At 41.8% G+C, this 12,108-nt stretch overlaps 1 protein-coding gene across 8 annotated transcripts in view; it reads left to right on the top strand.

Moving 5' to 3' along the window:
* PHLDB2 (pleckstrin homology like domain family B member 2) overlaps positions 1-12,108 on the top strand; it is a 103,376-nt gene that overhangs the window by 87,730 nt on the left and 3,538 nt on the right. For all 8 annotated transcript variants that reach the window (XM_073306059.2, XM_073306041.2, XM_073306010.2 and 5 more), the window contains 3 exons: positions 5,797-5,887; positions 7,415-7,561; positions 8,877-9,096. In XM_073306059.2, the coding sequence (XP_073162160.1) occupies positions 5,797-5,887; positions 7,415-7,561; positions 8,877-9,096 (458 nt within the window). The remainder of the gene's footprint in view (positions 1-5,796; positions 5,888-7,414; positions 7,562-8,876; positions 9,097-12,108) is intronic.

The following is a 12,108-nucleotide window of genomic DNA, read 5'->3' as shown; positions in this document are numbered from 1 at the left end:
GTTGAAGGTCGCACAGAGAATCAGTGTCACAGCTGGGATTAAACCTATGGAGGAGTTGACTTTCTGCATGTTTTAGTGGATTTGGCATAAGACTGCCTCTCTGATTGCTGTAGACTTCTTACGTAGGATATTCATTGTCAAGTCCATAATCCAGCAACTAAGTTTACTCTCTGTCTGTATCTAAGATGTTACCTCATTAGGGGCTTGGATTGCTGAACTTTTTGGATTTCTTGCCAATAATGCTAGCAATCTAGTCTCCCCTCTCCAAATCAGAATTTAAAAAAGAGTTCTTGGTTCCCAAACATGGTCCCTAATGTCTAGGCTATGCTTCTCTTATTTTAGGATCTTATCAATTTAACCACTAAAGATAAAAGCAATATCTTGTATTTATTTAAAAACAAAATTGCACAGCAGCTGGGGTCTGAAAACAGCATGTTGACAACCCTTTCTTCTCTGACTATCCCATTGTGATGACAGCACTTTGATTTCTGCCAAATCCCTGTTTGGGTAGTTTGGGAAAGCAATCCTGTCAATGAAATAGACCATTCTCACAGAATTAGCACTTCTTCTGAACATGAGGAAAGTTTTTTGGCTGCCATATTGTGTTTTGTCTAGCATCTGTTTCCTTGAGTATCCGCCCATCGCGCTCCTCTTTTATTGTGGCAGTGCTCTCGGAGTTTTTACTAATGTTATGGAGCAATTTGAGGAATAGTCTCCTTATAGCTGTATTATATTACCAACTTAAATGTAATGAAGAAGTTGGTTAATTGTTGGAAATAGATATTCAGGATCAATATTTGCTGCAGTCCTCTTGTTTTGTTTAGAGCAGCCAACTGTAATATAGAAGATAGATGTAGAGGCCAAACAGAAGTTTGTGTTTTCAAAGCAGGAAATGTTGATCCAGTGACAGAGTTTTCATTACGTGTTGTTGCACTAAGTTGCAAATATAATTTTAAACTTTTCTGTCTAATGTATATTGATGTAGGGAAGCAATGGCTGCTGGCCAGATTCTGATATCCTTACTCAGGCTGAGCAGCGCCTCAATGATGCGGTTTGTACAGTACAGTTCAGCTTGGTAATGGTATCTGAGTCTGGCTTTTTGCTATGATTGACTTATTGCACTGTGATTCTCTTTAACACAGGCATCGTGCACCTAGGCTACCCACAGACAAGCTTGCAAATAGAAGCTTAAAGCTGGGATTTTCAAAGATCCCTAAAAGAGTTAGGTGGCTAACTCCCGTTGAATTTCACTGGGATTTGAGTATCTAATTCTTTCAGGTTCTTTTGGAAATCTCAGCCTAATTTCTAAATACGTTGTTTACACACAAACACTCTCACACAAATGCATGCAGTATTTTTGTGGATCACATGATTTCTCACTAGATAAAGTTAGTTTGGGTGGGTATTTGTTTATTTTTGTTGATCGCGCATAGCTGACAGATGTCTTCCTCTTCTTTGACAGATTCCAGGACCATTAGGCATATTGAATTACAGTGGTCTCATGGAATATTTTTAAATGATTGCCAGCCATGTCCCAGCGCTAGGGGAAAATTCAACATTGCTGTTTACTAAGTCACATACAACATAAAATATGCAAAAGAGCTAGTTTAGGGATAAGGAGAGAGGTTAATTGCTGGAATACCTGAAGTCCCACAGTTCTCAAAATACAACTGAAGTATAAATTTTGAAAGGTCGTTCATTAGCCTATAAAAATAAGAGGTCCCACGAACCATTAGTAACTTCAGTTTTCCTGGTTGAAGTATCAGAGTGTAGAGCCTTGAGCTTTACAACCCTATCTGAACCCGATAGGACCCAACTACACGTGTTGGGATTGGGTCGGGTGGGACCTGAAAATAACCAGATCTGAATTTAGGAGGATTGGGTCATCTCCGATTACCTCCTCTTGCCCCGGGGTAGCTGCATGCTCCACTCCTGCTGACTGCCACCATCTCGCTGGACTCAGCTACAGAGTGAATGTGCTGATGAGTTGCAGTGCCTCTCACTCGGCAGCATGCACAACACAGCAAGACAGCAGCTGATGATGCACCAACCTCAAGGGCCTAAGGTGGCTGGAGAAGGATCCCAGGCATGGGGCAGCCCCCATAAGGCCAAGCCCCAACATTTGGGGCGAAGAGTCAGGTTTGGGAGAGGTCAGTTCTGAAAACAACCCGACACTCTCGGGTCATGTTCAGGTTGGCTGTGCTTGGCTCAGATTCAGGTCTGGGTTGGGCTTTAAAATAAGTTCTAAAAATATCTCTCTAATAGGGCTTACATTTTTAAGGGTCTTCAAAATCAGCAGGGACAAACAAAGTTAATTGCCTTGGATAGGGAATCATTGTAGAACAGGGAGCTGCTATGATCATGGTTACTCAGTCCGATGTGCAACAGTGCACTCCCACAGTGAGTTTAAAGTGTAGTCCAAGCATTTGTCTACTGCAGAGATTGAGCAAGGAAACCTTTACAGGGCAAGAAGGATAGTTATGTTCTATTGCACCAGAGTCTAGCACCATTTTGTTGGTGGTGCAGCAGTCCGGTGTCCCCACTATTTGCCAAGGTCTAGCTGTCACAATAAGAAATCTTTCTGCTGCACCTGCAGTGATAGTAGAAGCTATTTTTCTTCCCTAAATTGTCTTTTTAGGGGCCCTCAAAAGGGGTGATGGGTGCAATAGTCATCCTCTTACTATTTTGTTCACCATGTAGGCCTAATTTGCAAAGCACCATTTTTGGTGTATTCATTTTGAATACCCTACTCCTCCTCTTACCACCCCACGACTGTGTTATCAGTAGACCCTTCCTGCTAAAATTAATTCAGCCTTTATGTCTCTTCTTTACATTCTTTCTTAAATCCTTTTATATAACTGGGCATTGTGGAAATTCATGAATCTTTACCCACTTTCCACCCGTTAGGCATACAATTAAACTAGACCTGCTAGGACTCAATGATTACAATAGGGCTGTGTACGTGTGTGGGACTCACCCCTGTGGCACCTCCTGCTGGTGTCCTAGGAATTGGCTCTACTTCCAGCCTTGGAGCACCCTCTGCAGGCCGATGTCCCGCTAACGCCGGGCCCAATACCCCTTGTACGTCAGGGTGCTGCCCCCTGGCAGTAAGCCCTCACTTGCAGGGTCTCCCCTCCCCGGGGAACCCCCACCCCCTATCCCTACCTCACCTCAGTCGTAGGCTACTGCCAGTCACCAGCTAGCCCTCATGCCCTGGGGCAGACTGCAGTATAAGCCACTCATCACAGGCAAGGCTGGATTTGGACCTGCTGCCTCTGTCGAACCTTGGGCTGTCCCCTGCAACCCCAGTGCCTGTTGGGCCTAATACTAGGCTGTAGCCTGGGGCTTTCCTGGCTGGAGCTTCCCAGCTCCTCAGGCCCTTCCCCAACCCAGCTCCAATCTAGGTACTCTGCTTAGATCCCTACAGCCAGGTCCTCCGTCTCAGAAGCCAGAGAGAGTCTCTTGAGCTTCAGCCCAGCAGCCCCTTTTTGGGGTCAGCTGAGTCTGTTTGGGGCGTGGCCATAGCTGAGGCTGCCTCCCAATGAGCCCAGCCGAAGGCTCCCAGCCCCAGCCCTCTCCAAGGGCTGGCTTGTTAACCCCCTTTGGGCCGGGAACGGGTGACCACCCCACTACAAGAGCCTTCAGCCTTTTTCTCCTTTCTTCAGTACTGAGATGTAAGCCTTTCAGAATATATGATTGTGTGTCCTGTCATTCAGTGTTTTTTTACTGATACTCCCTACTGCCTGCTCTTTATTTTAATTTGGTAATTTCTGATGCCAAATTCAGTGATACAGTTCAGAGGTTACAGTTCACAAGGTAATTTCTGATTTAATTTAATTTGGTAATTTCTGAAAACAAGTTCAATGATACAGAAGACACTCAAAAAGAAAAGGAGTACTTGTGGCACCTTAGAGACAAAAAAATTTATTTGAGCATAAGCTTTTGTGAGCTACAGCTCACTTCATCGGATGTATGCAGTGGAAAATACAGTGGGGAGATTTTATATACACAGAGAACATGAAACAATGGGTGTTACCATACACACTGTAACAAGAGCGATCAGGAAAGGTGAGCTATTACCAGCAGGAGAGCGGGGGGTGGGGGGACCCTTTGTAGTGATAATCAAGGTGGGCCATTTCCAGCAGTTGACAAGAACGTGTGAGGAACAGGCGGGGGGGGGGAAATAAACAAGGGGAAATAGTTTTACTTTGTGTAATGACACAGCCACTCCCAGTCTTTATTCAAGCCTAAGTTAATTTTATCCAGTTTGCAAATTAATTCCAATTCAGCAGTCTCTCGTTGGAGTCTGTTTTTGAAGTTTTTTGTGGAAGAATTGCCACTTCTACGTCTGCAATCGAGTGACCAAAGAGATTGGAGTATTCTCCGACTGGTTTTTGAATGTTATTATAATTGACGTCTGATTTGTGTCCATTTATTCTTTTACATAGAGACTGTCCAGTTTGGCCAATGTACATGGTAGAGGGGCATTGCTGGCACATGATGGCATATATCACACTGGTGGATGTGCAGGTGAACGAGCCTCTGATAGTGTGGCTGATGTGATTAGGCCCTATGATAGTGTCCCCTGAATAGATATGTGGACACAGTTGGCAACGGTCTTTGTTGCAAGGATAGGTTTCTGGGTTAGTGTTTTTGTTGTGTGGTGTGTGGTTGCTGGTGAGTATTTGCTTCAGGTTGGGGGGCTGTCTGTAAGCAAGGACTGGCCTGTCTCCCAAGATCTGTGAGAGTGATGGGTCGTCCTTCAGGATAGGTTGTAGATCCTTGATGATGCGCTGGAGAGGTTTTAGTTGGGGGCTGAAGGGGATGGCTAGTGGTGTTCTGTTATTTTCTTTGTTGGGCCTGTCCTGTAGTAGGTAACTTCTGGGTACTCTTCTGGCTCTGTCAATCTGTTTCTTCACTTCAGCAGGTGGGTATTGTAGTTGTAAGAATGCTTGATAGAGATCTTATAGATGTTTGTCTCTGTCTGAGGGGTTGGAGCAAATGCAGTTGTATCGTAGAGCTTGGCTGTAGACAATGGATCGTGTGGTGTGGTCTGGATGAAAGCTGGAGGCATGTAGGTAATAGCGGTCAGTAGGTTTCCGGTATAGGGTGGTTATTTCCCCCACACACACTGTTCCTCACACGTTCTTGTTAACTGCTGGAAATGGCCCACCTCGATTATCACTACAAAAGGTTCCCAGTCCCCGTCCCCCCCCGCTCTCCTGCTGGAATAGCTCACCTTTCCTGATCACTCTTGTTACAGTCTGAATGGTAACACCCATTGTTTCATGTTATCTGTGTATATAAAATCTCCCCACTGTATGCATCCGATGAAGTGAGCTGTAGCTCACAAAAGCTTTTGCTCAAATAAATTTGTTAGTCTCTAAGGTGCCACAAGTACTCCTTTTCTTTTTGCGGATACAGACTAACACGAAAGAAGACACTCAGTTCACGGCCAGAGGGACTTCAATTTTACAATTAGATGGTTACTGGTGTCAATGCAGGGGAGAAGTAAATGAGTGCTATGTTTTGGGCTATGTGGCCTCTTTCGACCCACATGTTATAGGGATGGCAAACCACAGTGAACCCACAAACTCTAATGACTCTCAGATCTACATTTTTGGACAATTCTGGATGAGAGACTATATTTATTGAGAGTATACTATACTTAATATACTATTTGTATTTGGCCCTAAATTGGACTTGTAATTTTATAATAGAGTTGATAAAAATTTCCAGAGTTAGTTTGTAAAATATGGCTTCAGTCTTCAACTATATTTTTTTTAATGTATACAGTGCCAGCACTTCAAATGTTGCAAGAATAGAAGAGATGGAGAGACTTCTGAAACAAGCTCATGCTGAAAAGACACGACTGCTTGAATTCAGGGTAATCTAAAGATTTGTTTGACAGAGGTTAATAGATACTTTGTTCAGATAATACACATTTCATTTGGCCATTCCTAAATTGCAATTGCCTAATACAGCACTGAAGTATTCGTTTTCCACTTTCCCCAACTTTGTCCCACTGGAATCCTGCCATTCCTGATACTCTGTGCATCAGCTACCATTTCTGTGGCTGAGGTGGACAGAAATCCTTTAAGAGCTAATCAACGTTGCTCCTTCATCTGCTAAAGGGATGGCTGATGAGTAGTACTTGCTTACAACCCCCATCTTTATGGGGCTGCTTAAAGTCTACTAGCCTAGGAGGCAAGAGACCAGCCCCTGTAACTGAACCAAAGTCTCTCAAATGGCACGGCACTAGTCTACTAGTATATGTATACCAGTCCCTATTGCTGGACTTCAGGTAATGATTTTAGATGGTTTAAAATAAAATCAGCCCTATTTTCAAATTTTAAAGTGACTCATGAGTGAAGAATAGGCTTTAGCTATGAAACAAAATAATACTGCACTTTAGAACTGACATTCGTGAATGTTAGTTATATTTGCTTACATTTAAATTGGGCACAAAAGATTTACAGTCCTATTTCAGTCTCTTAATGTTAACAAATACACTTAAATCCCAGTCAGCAAAATGTTTGATAAGAAGTAGTATTTCATTTCATATTACAGTGGCTAGGTTGTTCTGCATTCAGGAATATATTTTGACCTTCCTACAAGAAAATATTAATGCTTTAACAATGAGTTTCCTTCATAATCAGTCAAATTAAAAGACTAGATGGCACAGAGGGTCAATCCCTGATAAAGCTAGGATTGGCTATACTGAGCTCAATTAGGCCCTGTTCAAGTTGGTGGACAACTGTTTACACCCCAGTTTGTAGGGGGGAATGGTGAGATTATATTATGTAGATGCAGCTTTAATGTAACTCAGTACTTTTGTATAAAAATATATTGTCTTCTAGCTTTCTATTTAATATGGCCCTGATCACTCTGGGATTGGAACCTGCTAGCGGTGTTTAAACACCATTACTGTTACCATAGTGTTAGTGCACTTAACATGACATAATGTGCACATGGATTTTATTTATTTATTTTATTGTGAGAACTGTTTTGTAGCCTACTGGTGTGGTAGACTACCATGCTTTCTGTTCTCCATTGCTCCAGATAATAGACAGTGGTCCCTCTTATAAACTTCACTGTTACCTTACATCATACTCTATATAATGAACCAATGATACTTTACTATTTGCAGCATTCTAGGTTTTCTGATGTGATATGGTTCCCAGACAACCCCCCCCAAACTATCCAGATTTATTAGAGAAACCGTGCTTGTGACAACCTTGTTCAAATGTGATTCTGATTCCTGTTCCCAATCCACTTTGCATATGTTCGTGGCTCCCTGAGAGTTATAAAGGGGCTTATAGGAGCTCTGGGTGGGATCAAGTTACTTTTAAGTTTATCAGGTATAGTTTTACATAGCCTATATCTGAAACTCTGTGTGCACTGTGGTATATAGGAACGGGAAATGGAAGCCAAAAAACGAGCCCTGGAAGAAGAAAAGCGTCGCAGAGAGCAACTAGAAAAAAGATTACAAGAAGAAACTAGCCAGCGGCAAAAATTAATTGAAAAGGAAGTCAAGATACGTGAGAGACAAAGAGCACAGGTGTGTTGACTATCTACCATCTACACACTGAAACAGCTGTATAGCAAGCTTTTCACAGTGTTGAAGGGAAGGAGTTTCTGTAGGTAGCTGGTTGCTTGAGTGCCTGTTGAATTGATTATTTTAATATTTCTAAGATTTTGTCAGTGGTCTGTTAAGGGCCTTGGATAGGTGTCTTTTTAGTTATTTAAATCTAAATCAATAAATATTTAGGTATCTCTTCCCATTTATATTGGCATTGTAAATATACTGTATTAATCCTATAAGGTTTGTCACTGAATCCACTCATGGCCCAACTGTGCAGTCTGTATCACAACTCTGCTGAATAATGGACATTTCTGAGAGTACACGATGACTTTTATATATGGGACATTTTGGATTGTGAGTTGTCCTCTTCCAAATATTTTGCTGAAAAGAACAGAAAAGAAGAATTTTATTTCCTCCCTTCCCTCCTATACACAGCCTCTTCAAACCAACTGAGTGATGAATATTTATTTTGCCAACATTATATGAAAGAAACAATAGTTCATATTTGGTGAATGGATCCCAAAGCAGAGACATTGGATTGACATGATGATATAACTGATCTTTCATGAGCAGTGTATATATATATTTTTTTTCAATTATGAGTTTTTCTTTTGGTTACCCAGAAAGACCCAATTTTAGGATTCTGGGTTTTTCTTTTCAATGTTTCCTGACATTTAAACACCAAAAACAGTGGAAGGAGCAGCATGTTCTGCAGAAACCAAAGCTACCCCAAGCTTGTTCAGTATAGCGATGTACAATTTCAGAGGGTGCCAAATATACACAATACAAAAGGCCACCACTGTATGTAGAAGGATGCAGTGATACTAAGTGTCTCAAAGCACTTGAAAAACATTTACGAGTTAGATGTATACCATTCCATTGCATAGATAGAGAAACTGAGGCACAGAGCTGTTAAGTGACTTGTCCAAGTTCACACAGAGTTCTTCTTTTCCCAAAGCTGCCACAGACATTTTGACACACACGCCTGTGCTTTAACCCCCCAAAAAACTCTTCTGTGATTTGAACTCTGTTTCTTAATGGATGATTTTAAGAAACCTATGTTCTCTGCTGAAAATCCGTTTTTTTATGCCAGTATTCAACAGTTTACATAGGTACATATTGCAAAAATTTGTCTTTTCTGTTAAGAAAATCCAAGGCTGCAACTCACAAATTTAATCTTTGCTACCTTCATAATTTGAACATGGCTGCTACTTGTACTTTTTATCTGCTTACCACAAAAAGAAAGAAAAAAGATGAAAGATTTATGGAGTATCTTTTTGCTCTGTGGTAGGCCCGCCCCTTGACTCGCTACTTGCCAATCAGAAAGGAAGACTTCGATCTACGAGGTCACATCGAAACAGCTGGTCACAACATAGAGACCTGTTACCACATTTCACTCACGGAGAAGACCTGTCGAGGCTTTCTGATTAAAATGGGAGGGAAAATTAAAACATGGAAAAAACGGTGGTTTGTTTTTGATAGAAGCAAGAGAACATTTTCTTATTATGCAGGTAAGTTGTATTTCTTCATCCAGGATTGAGTCCTTCTGTGGCAGTACCATTCTTATGTGCACCCATCCCAGCATTTGTCACGTAGACCCTATTGTTATGTTGTGTCATTTACACAATTTTCTTTATTATTCATTTTTATTTACTATTGTTGGTGTTGTGGAGGCATTTCAAGTCTTCAATCACAAAGGGGCTCAATTATGCTGGGTGTTTCATTTACATACACACACATATACCACCCACCCACCCACAGTCTCTCTTTCCTTTCTCCTGTTCTGGAGAGTTTGCAATCTGAGATGAGACACAAATGAGTGCAACAGACAAAGGAAGGGAAAAGGGCAGAGGAGGGTAACAACAATAAGATTGTCAGGTTCCTACTGTACAGCATGATGGTTTTGTGTTATTTAATTATTAAATAAATAAAAATCAGTGACAATTGACTTTGGTATAGCCTAGTCCTCACCAGTGGCCTGATTTCTAGTAGGCTTCACAGAAAAACTTGATTCGTGTTAACTTATTTTAAAAAAAAATCAGATTAATTATTTGCCTTTGTAACCCACTTTCTTTAACGTAATATCTCATCATATTTTAACAATGTTCTTGTGGTCTGGAGATGATGAAGATCATCATCATAATTTAATGATAAATGTGAACTAGATTCTTGCTTTTACTTGTCATACTCCTAAAGGCAGTTAAAACAGAGACCAACCAAACTTCTGTCATTTCTAGACTAAGGAAATCCAATAAATAAATGTCAGAAACAGCTACATCTAGATTACTACCATCTTTGAAGATTCAAATCTCAGGCTTTAAATTGCTTTGTTACATAGTCTAGTTTTAAATAAAAATACTGGAAATATACAAACGGATGCAAATACAAAAAATCTGCAGTACTACTATACATATATGTGGCTTGTTGTTTGAATGTGAAAGTTGGGATGGACCCAGAAATATAATTAATATATAACTTCCATTGGTAAAAGAAATCAGGTAGTGGCTTACTCTCGGTGATAACTGTTACCAAGCAAAGGAACACATATATGATATAAAAACTGAACAGTTCCATTTCCTCACGTGACATTACATTAGAAGCAGGCAGAATGGAGCTGAATATTGGTAGTAGAGGAATATATTACAAATTACCCATTTTATGTTTTTGAAAAATTGGTACTTATAGTCACTAAATGTCCATAATATTTCAGCATAGTTTGCAATATTAGTTGGGGGAAAAATTAAACAGAAACATTCATTTTTACTGTTCTGCATATCTGGTTTGTTTATTAACAAATACTATAGCGCTCCCATCTGGTACTGATTTTTAAAAGATAGTTTCTTTAATAGTTACCAGTTTCAGTTTTGAGTTCAGCACAGCTGCTCTAATGTAGTGTCAATTATCAAAGAAAACTTTTCATAATGTCTTGAGGACTCAAGCCAACAAACAAAATTAAATGAAAACCTCATACCAGCTGAGTACAAATGCAGCTGTTGGTATGCATTAGAACAGAGGTGGGCAAAATACGGCCCGTGGGCCACATCAGGCTCGCAGGACCATCCTGCCCGGCCCCTGAGCTCCTGGCCCAGGAGGCTGTCCCCCCGTCCCCTGCAGCCACGCTGCTGCGCGGCGCAATGCTCTGGGCAGCAGGGCTGCAGAGCCCAGCCTGTCCGGGTGCTCTGTGCTGCGCGGCTGCCTGTCCTGGTGCAGCCGCACTGCCAGCCACCGGTGCTTCAGGTAGCGTTAGGGGACAGGGACCGGGGGCATGGATGGGGCCGGAGTCGGGGGGGGGCAGTCAGGAAGGAAAGGGGGGGTTGGATGGGGCGGCGGGGAGCAGTTAGGGGCGGGGAGTCCGGGGGCGGTCAGGGGACCGAGAGCAAGGGGGGTGGATGGGGCAGGGATCCCCAGGGAGCCGTCAGGGAACAGGTGGGGGGTTGGATGGGGCAGGAGTCCTGGGGAGGCCATCGGGGGCAAGAAGTGGGTGGGTCGGATAGGGGGCAGGGGCAGGGGCCAGGCCATGCCTGGCTGTTTGGGGAGGCACCCCCTCCCCAACCGGTCCTCCATACAATTTCAGAAACCTAATGCGGTCCTCAGGCCAAAATCTTTGCCCGCCCCTCTATTAGAAACTGTCAGTGTGACTTTAACAATACAGCAAATCTCCAAGATAAGTACTGATGCTATAAATGTAGAGTACATGGCCTATAACTGAACATACAGGTATAGTGTCCTTAGGATTGTAGGTGTATTGAGCAGAAAGAGAATTGACCCCGAAGCCTGTAATGTAGCACAAAGACTAAAATGTACAAGTAGTTAGTTCTTGACCTGAAAATTATATAGAACTTTCTTTGTACAAAGACTAAGCATTGTATAAGCACTAAACATTACATCATCAGATTAATATTTTGGTATGAATATTTCTTCCAAAACGATAAGAATGGTTACTCACGTCTAAAGTGAAATGCGAAATGCGCATATAGGGCCAGACTTTGGAGGGGCGGGGGAGATGAAAGCAGCCTACCCTCTTTGCAAGTAGAAACTGCAAGCACAAGTTATGGAACTTAGATGGTGAACATGTCTGCATAAATGACAGGAATCAATCCCAAACAGGAGGCCAGTTGGAGGGTGTGCAGAAAATTCAGTCCATAATCTTTCTCTCTTTAATGTCTCCTAATTAAAGGCATCCCTGAGTCAACTTCTCCTTGGTCTCTTAATGCCATCATTGCTCCAGTAGTATTATAAATATGCCAAAGATCCGCTTGCACCGTTGTTGAGTAACAAGTTAAATTTTAGTTTGCAGCTTCTGAGAGTTTACCGTAACAGGAAAACTATTTTTTTTAAATAGTAAAAGACCTCACGCAATGTGGTTTTGAAGTAAAACTCCGGATCAAATTGTCTGCCAGATTTGGTCTTCATGGCAGCTTTGGGCGGGAGGAAGGGTGAAAGTCACTGTTAGCTTGCCAGTTTTCTTGTAATGTTTTAGCAACAATGATCTAATAAAAAAAAATTAAGGTGAACACTGCATT

The sequence above is a fragment of the Lepidochelys kempii genome, chromosome 1 (genome assembly GCF_965140285.1).
Source record: "Lepidochelys kempii isolate rLepKem1 chromosome 1, rLepKem1.hap1, whole genome shotgun sequence".
In the NCBI taxonomy this organism is placed as follows: domain Eukaryota; kingdom Metazoa; phylum Chordata; order Testudines; family Cheloniidae; genus Lepidochelys; species Lepidochelys kempii.
This window is presented reverse-complemented; position numbering and strand designations above follow the sequence as displayed.